The sequence below is a fragment of the Kryptolebias marmoratus genome, linkage group LG14, assembly GCF_001649575.2.
Source record: "Kryptolebias marmoratus isolate JLee-2015 linkage group LG14, ASM164957v2, whole genome shotgun sequence".
Lineage (NCBI taxonomy): Eukaryota > Metazoa > Chordata > Actinopteri > Cyprinodontiformes > Rivulidae > Kryptolebias > Kryptolebias marmoratus.
This window is the reverse complement of record NC_051443.1, coordinates 12,878,694-12,887,604: the sequence shown is the minus strand read 5'-3', so window position 1 is coordinate 12,887,604 and position 8,911 is coordinate 12,878,694. Positions and strand designations below refer to the sequence as shown.

Here is an 8,911-nt window from a genome sequence, read left to right as displayed (position 1 = left end):
ACGGCGGCCGTGTGGTACAAAAAAAAAAAAGCAGCACACGTCTCTCGGTGTGTTAATTTAACTGTCTTTCCTCCTCGGGGATGTTTTTAAACCGCGTTTCCGAGTAAACGAGCCACAACCAGACAGGGGAATTTGACCTCATGGGTGGGAAAAAGAAGAAATCGGCGCCTCAAGTTCCCCCGGCAGCAGCGGGCGGCTCTGGGTCTCCTGCTGCGGGGACCGGTGTTGTGGAGAATCCGAAGAAACACGCAGCCAGCAGCAAAGCTAACAAACCAGCCAAAGAGAGCAAGTCTAAAGGTGGTGCAGCAGGTTTCCACTTCATTAAAGACACATAAATATCACTGTTGTCACCGGTCAGAACAACCGTGCTTCCTTGCATGCTCTTACATAAACGGGTCGTTATTTTTAAACAATATAACTATACAGTATAGATATTTTTTGTCAACAAGTCTGCCTGAGAACTGGACTGGCCAATATGAACATTAGCTCTGTAGTGACATCTGTGTATATACCTATTTCTGTGTGTTGTCCTATCGTCAGCTCCAAAGACTTACAGCCTTACTGGGACAGCCCAGGTGGACACAGGTGGGGCCTCAGACAAGTCGATTCTTAAAGTAAGTGTAGTGTGTCCAGGTGTTTTAAGACATCCATTTTGTAATTATGTTTTATGATTTGCAAAAAACATGATTTAACATGTTTAACACAGGTGTCCATCCAAGCTGATCTGGAGAAAAAGATCATCAAGCTGATCAATGACTTCCAACAGGAGAACGGGGACAAAGGGCCCATATCTGGCAGACTTACAAGCAAGAAATTGATGGTAAGGACAAGACTATTACTATGATACCCAGCCTTATTGTCAACACACCTGTACATTACTTCTTTCAATTAAAGGCCAAGCATTTCTCGAAGGAATGCATATCACCCACCTCCTTTTATTCCAAAGCTTTAAACTTAGATCATTTGTTGAAAAGGAGTTGAAGCAGTTTTGGTGAAACCTTGTAAATGACGTTATACACGATCTCATGCAATATTGTGAGATCTTGTAAGATGTGTTAGCACTCAGAGCATGTGTTGGTGGTGATGCTCATCTACTACCACACTGAATTTTAGCCTAATATCTATAAAATTGGCCGAGCTATAGTTATTTTTTGCTTCCTAAAATCAGTTGGCTGTGGCGGCCACCTTGAATTGGGTTGACTCTAAAAGTTAATCAGCTGTAGATGTACACCCATCAATTACTTTCAAAGAGTTTCATTGAAATATGTTCAGGGGTTCCTGAAATATTTTGCAAACAGGCAGACACAGTTAACTCGAATGGTTACTGGCAAATCTTATAAACAGATCTCAAGCAATAAATTAGTGCTCAGAGTATATGTTAAGAATGACTCCAAGCTACTACCACATCGAGTTTGAGCTCAACTTCTGTAAAATGGGCTGACTTATAACAAGAGTTGTGTGTGTTAAGTTCACTAGCTGAGGCAGCCATCTTGAATCATGTTAACTCTAAAAGTGAATCGGTTGTAGATGTTCATCCATGGATTACTTTCTAAAGGTTTTCACTGCTTCATGAGATATTTTGCTAACAGTACGGACAAACCGACTCACTCGCAGACAAGGGCAAAAACACCGTCAGTTCACCTTCAGCTTCTGGCGGTAATTATTGTTTTCTTACATGCTTGCAGGACCTGTACACAGCTCTGCAGAAGTTTCATTTTAAGCAAGAACACATCGAGGAGGCGATGAAGAGTACTGTCCTGTATGGAGGAGATCTCCACTCTGCTCTCGACTGGCTCTGTCTCAACCTCAAAGATGGTAATACAGCGTTCACGACCATTATTAAGAAGGATGTGGAGTGTGTTTATTATCTTATCTGTTTATTATCTGCTTTAACAGAGGAGTTACCAGATGGTTTCAGCCAGCAGCTGCAGGAGGAGAACCAGAAGAGTCGGCCCAAGTTCCAGCCTCCTCCTCCGCAGAAACCTGCAGCTCAGAGCCCCAAAGTGACCAACAATGCCCGCAAAGAGATACCCAAGGTTTGTGTGTTTATGTGTGACGCTATGTGTTCTGTGACAGAGTACTTTAAGACTGTGTGTGTGTGTGTGTGTGTGTGTGTGGTGTTTGTCAGGTCACACAGAAGGACGAAGCTGCAAGCATGAAGGACTGGATCTTAAGGTACGCAGAGCAAAGCAGCGACGAGGAAGAGGAAGAGGAAGGGGGGGGACAGACGTGCAACCCTGAACTGAAAGAAAAGTTTGACCCGGTAAGTTGAATTAAACAAACTTACAGCTGCATTTTTCATATTATCCTAAGATTTTTTCATTGTAGAGGGTTCTTAATAATAAAACACCACCCTCCAGCCAAGTAAATAACACAGTTTATTCTTCTGTTGCAAACTGATGTGTTTATGTTCACTGAAAACAGTTATGCACAGCAGGAAAAATACAATTTATTATTACCTCCAAACCTTTTGAGGCAGTGCAATGTAATTTTTTATTTATTAGGCTTTGAGACAACACTTGAGCTCTTATTCATAGTGGTAAATATATTTCTGTATTATTGTATATTTACACATATTGGGTATTTCTGTGTAGAATGACAGGTATTTGATCCTGACTGCTCAGCTGTATGACTCCAAAGAAATGGCAGCTAATTCCAAGACCAAAGGAGACAAAATGGGCCAGAGGACGGCACAGGACAGAATACGGGTCATACAGCAAGGTACGTCTCTGCTTTTAAAACTATCAAACTGCACGTTTGCAAAGCAGCAGCTAATCTATACAAAATGTTCTAATAGAACAAAAGTAAACAAAAACTTGAAAAACTGATCACTTCATATAACACATCCTGTTCCCTCCTAATGTAAAAGTGTGTTTTTGCGTTCTAGAAATGAAACAGCTGGAGTCCCACCCCATGTTCAACCCTGCCATCAAAGTAGTGGATGTCCCTCAGAAGGAAAACAAGACCCTTCCTGTCACTGAGGACAAAGAGGACCTCAGCTTTAGATTGTTTGAACAAGCAGAGAAGGAGCCTCCTGCACAGAAAGGTGCATGTTTAAAATAACTCGACAGCTTTCGTGCATCATCAGGATCTTTGGTTCACCGATACTGAGACCAGTTTAGTTCAGCTCTATGTGTCTCAGCGGTGCTAACTGTAGGGTACAATTATTTTCTTTGCAGTTGGGAAAAAGAATGAACCGAAGGACATTCGTAACTTCGACTACACAGCTCGCAGTTGGACAGGAAAGTCTCCCAAACAGTTTCTGATCGACTGGGTCCGAAAGAATCTACCCAAAAGTCCAGCACCGGCTTTTCATAAGGTTGCTGCCGGCAGATACTGGAGATGCAAGTAAGCACGTGTGTGTGTGTGTGTGTATTTCCTGAAAACAAAGAGCCATGTGCCAAATATACCAGAGACTGTCTTTAAAATCCCCTTGACCGTATTTAGACACATCTTTAACTCTTATGATGTCTTTGCGTTCGCCAGGGTGCGGGTTCAGAGAACAGAAGATGTTTTGGAAGTTTGTCCAACCATCCTGACTGAGGACAGCATGCAGGCGCAGCATCTGGCTGCCACTCTGGCTCTCTACAACCTGGTTAAAGGCCAGGTAAGTTGCGCAGTAGCTCTTTGTGTTTGACAGCATGTTTTTGCTCCTCACTTTTTCAATCTGCAGCCGCTCTCGTCTCTTACTTCTCTCACTCAGTCGGTGCATCAGCTGCTCCCTCCGACCTACAGAGACGTGTGGCTGGAGTGGAGAGACAATGAGCAGCAGCAGCAGGAGGCGAACCGCACTGCTGCCAACAAACCTCGAGACCAGTTCATTTCCCGACTCCTGACTCGGCTCAAGCAGCAGCAGCAGCAGCAGAACCAGAGTCAGGGACAGCAGCATGCATCCCCGGGACAACAGGGACTGAGCGGAGCTGGTGAGGACGAGCCCGAGGAATCCTGGGAGAACCTGGCTGGCCTCGATATGTGCGAGAGAAGTGAAGTGGAAGAAAAGAGTGAAAAAAGTGAAGGGAGAAAGGGAGAGGCGGCAGCACTTCAGGCAGCCAGGGAGCTCTTACTAAAGCAGAGGGAGTCTCCTCTCGCCCTTAAGCTGCAGGTAAACGCACTTCTTACTATGACTCGATTTAAATAAAGCTCCATTTATTTAAAAAAGTGTTCAACCACTCAGGCAGAGCGAGAGCAGCTTCCAGTCTTCCAGCACAGACGTCGCATCCTGGAGGCTCTGCGACGCCACCCGGTGGTGGTGGTGGCCGGGGAGACGGGCAGCGGGAAGAGCACTCAGATCCCTCAGTTCCTCCTGGAGGAGATGTTGACCCGGGGTGACGCTGCTCAGCCCTGCAACATCATGGTGACCCAGCCGCGCAGGATCTCAGCCATGAGCCTCGCCTGCAGAGTCAGCCAGGAGCTGGGCAGCGACGATGGACCCGGATCCAAGGTCAAACATGTGTAGCTTTCAGTATTTGGTGCTCTGACTGTCAGCTGAAGCAGATCAGATACACTTTCAACTACAAGACTATTTCTAAAAAAAAAAGAAAAGAAAAAAATATAGACATTTGATATGTTTACTGTGTTCTGTTGTGAAACATATATGGATTTATGAGATCGTCAAATTGTTGCATTTACATTTTTACACAATGTCTGAACTTTTTTGGACTTGGAGTTTGTATTTTAACTGCAATGTTTTGTGTTGAACGCAGTCGTCGCTGTGTGGATACCAGATCAGGATGGAGAATCAGTCCGGGGACTGGACCCGTCTGCTGTACTGCACAACCGGAGTTCTGCTGAGGAAACTCCAGCACGACAGACACCTCGGCTCGCTGACCCACATCATTGTGGATGAGGTGCTAGCAGCTCCCCGATCAAGCACGCATTTTTCTTAGATTTCCTTTCCCTCCTCGAGGCTAAAATATTTCCCCCGCCTCCTCAGGTCCACGAGCGCAGCGTCCAGTCCGACTTCCTGCTAACCATCCTCAAAGATGTCGTGATGAAGCGATCTGACCTGCAGCTCATCCTGATGAGTGCCACGGTGGACTGCCAAAAGTTCTCCAGCTACTTCAACCGCTGCCCAGTGATAACCGTCCCAGGCAGGACTTTCCCAGTGGAGGTAAAAAGGAGGAGTTTGTGTTCACAAACAAGAACGTTTGGCTCTGGAAGCAAAATATAAAGAGATGGTTTTTTTTTTTTTTTGCAGTAAGAATTTATTGCATCAAAATGACGCAATAAATTTTTACAGCAAGTTTAACATCGTTCATGAGCTGCTGCTCTGCTGCTTTTACAGAAACAGATGTGTTTGTGTTTTTGTTTTTGTTTTGTCTCTAGGTGTCTCATTTGGAGGATATAGTGGAGGAGACCGGATACATTCTGGAAAAAGACTCCGAGTACTGCCAGAAAATTTTAGAAGAGGAAGAAGAAGTCTCCATCTGTGTCACACAAAAAGGTGGCAAAGCTTTGCAACACCAGGTAATGTTGGTGCTACGTGAGGTTTTACTCCTGGGAGTGGTTTGGGTCTGTACTGTGAGCCGGGTTAAACGTACCCAGCATGCCTTAGTGTGAGTTCATAGATCCGAGAAGAATAAGAACAGAAGCCCCACTGAAGAGGGGATGCAGGGTTAATTACCAACTTTGTAATTAAGTTCAGTTGTTTGTTGTTTTTTTAAGTTTTGCATTGAGTACGGTGTTGCCACCAAGTTTTTTTTCCCCCAAGAAGAGCAAACATGCAAAAACCATCAAGTAAAACTGGCAGAAAGGCCATTAAGGAATTCAGCTGTGTTGTTCTAACGTAGATGTTTGTAGCCAAAACACAAAACTTCTAAACAGATCAGCAACTTTTGGAAGATTTAATTTTATTTTCTAGATATATAGTCTTTATTGGCACTGCATGGGTTTGCCTACACAACAAAATCAGCAAAAAACAACAACAACAATCAAACAGTAAAAAAAGTCAATAAATAGCCATAAAGACATTTGCTTTAGGATTTAAAAGAGTAAAATAAACAAATTATTGTGCTATAGCACTTATAAAATAATAGTTAGCTGGTTCATGTGTGTCAGCCCAGGGAAAAAAGCTGGGTTTTTTACCTTTTACCAGAGGGCAGCAGGCTGTCAGCGTCTCTTGTCATCCTCTGCAGCTTTTTTCTGTCACAGAAATCTTCACGCTGCTGAGCCTTCGCCACCAGCGCTCTTGGTAGAGCGGTGTCCGGTGGAGATCCACGGTTCTGTACCCTCCTGTGTTTACCTTTTTTGCAGATTTTTGGTGTTTTTGTCCAGAATTTGTTGATTTTATTTGTAGTAATCTCCCATTTCAAACACTCTTGTTTTGTAAGAGGTTGTGTTTTACACATCGGTGTCTTTAGTGAGCGTTCGTTTGGACATTAATTTAAGGCTGAATTTCCTCACTGAGAAACAAATCCTGTGTCATAGTCCAAGCCCTCCTAATGAAACAAGAATTTAAGATCCTGATGAGAATTGTTTGTTCTGCCTCTACATGTAATCGCTGTTCTTTAAGGGACATTTTCAGTTATGCTAACGACTTCTCCTGAGCCCCTTCTAAGTCGTGGATTATTTTTAGATACGTTTGTGTCCTTCTGTTTGTTTCAGGAGGTTATACTGAGGGACTCCTCCGCCGGCTGGGATCTGGGTCCAGACCTCGACCACTTCAGCAGCAGAACTCGGCGGGTGCTGCAGTACATGAACCCTAACAAGATCAACATGGACCTGCTCGTAGACCTCCTCGACTACCTGGGTACAGCTACTGGATGGTGCTCAAAGAACAATGTCTTTCATAATCACTCGATGTGATATAAATTTGTGGGACTCTTTTTTTTTTTTTTTCTTGCCTCTGCCAGACAAATCCCCGCAGTTCGCAGACATGGATGGAGCCGTGCTCGTGTTCCTCCCAGGTCTGGCTCACATCCAGCAGCTGTACGACCTGATCTCTTCAGACAAGCGGTTTCGGGACAAGAACAGGTAGTTCATCACGAGGCGCCGCCTTCTAATAAGATGTACCAAACTCTGAAAACAGAATAAGTGATGTCACACGCTGTGCAGGTACAGGATCGTTGCCCTTCATTCAACGCTTTCATCTAAAGACCAGGCTGCTGCCTTCACAGTGCCCCCTGCTGGAGTCAGAAAGGTACTTTTAAATTACGCCTTAGACATAATGAGACAGTTCATGTGGATGAAATGATATCTCAAACTTGACCCGTTTGGTCGTTTTTCTTTTTAGGTTGTGTTGTCGACCAACATTGCAGAGACAGGTGTGACTATCCCTGATGTGGTGTTTGTTATTGACTGTGGGAAGACTAAAGAAAACAAGTACGAGCCTATAAAATAATAATATTTTTACTTTTTTTTAAAATTTCTGATTATGTTGAACCAGATTGTTGTTACTGAAACTTTATTATTCGATCTGATTAATCCCATCAAATGCTACTCTATCTGGATGTTGCTGTGAATTAATACCTAAAGTCAAGGAACTAAATGTTAATGTCAGCAGGTTGAGTTTCGCACATCTCAACAGCCACTAATAAGCTGTAAAGTCAAATTCCAGCTGATGAGGCTGTTATTAGTTCTGTGGATCCTGTTTAGCTGATCCCGTGGAGGTCATAATGTCAGACCCAGAGATATTCATGCCACAGTTGCTGAAGTTTTAAATTTAATATAGAAACTGTAATATGAAATGTAAAACTCTTATCTTTTATGAACATTTAGGTCTTTAGTCTTCAGCAAACACTTTCATTCAAAGCAGCCTAAAAGCAGGACTCAACTTTCAGTTTTGTTTACAATAAGTGCCTCATATACTTGTTGCTAAAATGACCTAAAGCAGAATGGCTAAAGAATTTCACAATAAATGCCATGTAGCATTCAGTTTCTATCTGACTGTGTGTTTCTGCCTTCAGTACAACCCTCAGAGATCATGCTTAGTGGGACTTTGTTAAATGTTTTACCTGTTTAAGCTTTGACAATCTTTTAGGTTTCTGTCCAATCGATTTTGCTGAATATGGTTGAATCCAGGGGTGGGCAATCCTGGTCCTGGAGGGCCTCTATCCTGCATGTTTTCCTTGTTTCCCTGCTCCAACACACCTGATTCAGTGGTTAAATTACCTCTTCCTGTTCTGCAGAAGCCTGTTAATCACCCATTGATTCAAATCAGGTGTGTTGGAACAGAGGAACAAGTAAAACCTGCAGGATGGTGGCTCTTTAGGACCAGGATTGCCCACCCCTGGTTGAATCTAAGCCAACATAATTTTCCAATTACGTTCAAGTCCTGAAAAAAATAGTCCTGCAAATTAAATGTAATAACCAAAAGTCTCATCTGAATCTAGAATCTGCACTTTTAGTTGATATTAAATATAAGTTACTGCTTGTGTTAACTTGTGAACAGCTAAAATAACAAAATCCGTGATGATTTATAAGTGTTTTCATGTCTAAATAACTACGATGAACTGTTTTTAAAAAATACATCACTCCTTTCTGCTCAGGTACCACGAGAGCAGCCAGATGAGTTCTCTGGTGGAAACGTTTGTCTCCAAAGCCAGCGCCCTCCAGAGGCAGGGGAGAGCAGGACGGGTCCGGAGCGGCTTCTGCTTCAGACTCTACCCCAAATACAGGTGTGGAGCTCACCAGTCGATCAGGTGGAGCCTCAGCGTTTCCAGGGAAACGGAGAACCAATGCAGTGTGGTGCTGAAAATTTGCTGAAGAAGCTGAAACTGAGTTTGTTAAAGTTAAATGTTTAACCTGCTTCGCCTCAGGTTCGATTCCTTCATGGATTACTCCGTTCCGGAGATTCTGCGGGTCCCACTGGAGGAGCTGTGTCTCCACATAATGGTAAATTTTTTTTTAAAAAGTCAGGTTTTGTTGTTCACCCACTAGTTAAACATTACACAAAGATAACCCCCCCCCCCCC

General features: G+C 43.5%; 1 protein-coding gene across 1 annotated transcript in view; it reads left to right on the top strand.

The window, feature by feature from the left end:
- The first annotated feature begins 7 nt into the window (after positions 1–7).
- Positions 8–8,911, top strand: part of dhx29 (DEAH (Asp-Glu-Ala-His) box polypeptide 29) — an 11,836-nt gene continuing 2,932 nt past the window's right edge. The window contains exons 1-21 of the mRNA XM_017407490.3: positions 8–297; positions 541–614; positions 707–820; positions 1,686–1,815; positions 1,897–2,036; positions 2,129–2,263; positions 2,595–2,721; positions 2,888–3,046; positions 3,180–3,348; positions 3,487–3,607; positions 3,704–4,102; positions 4,175–4,441; positions 4,704–4,847; positions 4,934–5,110; positions 5,326–5,466; positions 6,604–6,748; positions 6,852–6,972; positions 7,054–7,138; positions 7,232–7,320; positions 8,487–8,615; positions 8,757–8,832. Of these exons, the coding sequence (XP_017262979.1) occupies positions 141–297; positions 541–614; positions 707–820; positions 1,686–1,815; positions 1,897–2,036; positions 2,129–2,263; positions 2,595–2,721; positions 2,888–3,046; positions 3,180–3,348; positions 3,487–3,607; positions 3,704–4,102; positions 4,175–4,441; positions 4,704–4,847; positions 4,934–5,110; positions 5,326–5,466; positions 6,604–6,748; positions 6,852–6,972; positions 7,054–7,138; positions 7,232–7,320; positions 8,487–8,615; positions 8,757–8,832 (3,099 nt within the window). The 5' untranslated portion in view covers positions 8–140. The remainder of the gene's footprint in view (positions 298–540; positions 615–706; positions 821–1,685; positions 1,816–1,896; positions 2,037–2,128; positions 2,264–2,594; positions 2,722–2,887; positions 3,047–3,179; positions 3,349–3,486; positions 3,608–3,703; positions 4,103–4,174; positions 4,442–4,703; positions 4,848–4,933; positions 5,111–5,325; positions 5,467–6,603; positions 6,749–6,851; positions 6,973–7,053; positions 7,139–7,231; positions 7,321–8,486; positions 8,616–8,756; positions 8,833–8,911) is intronic.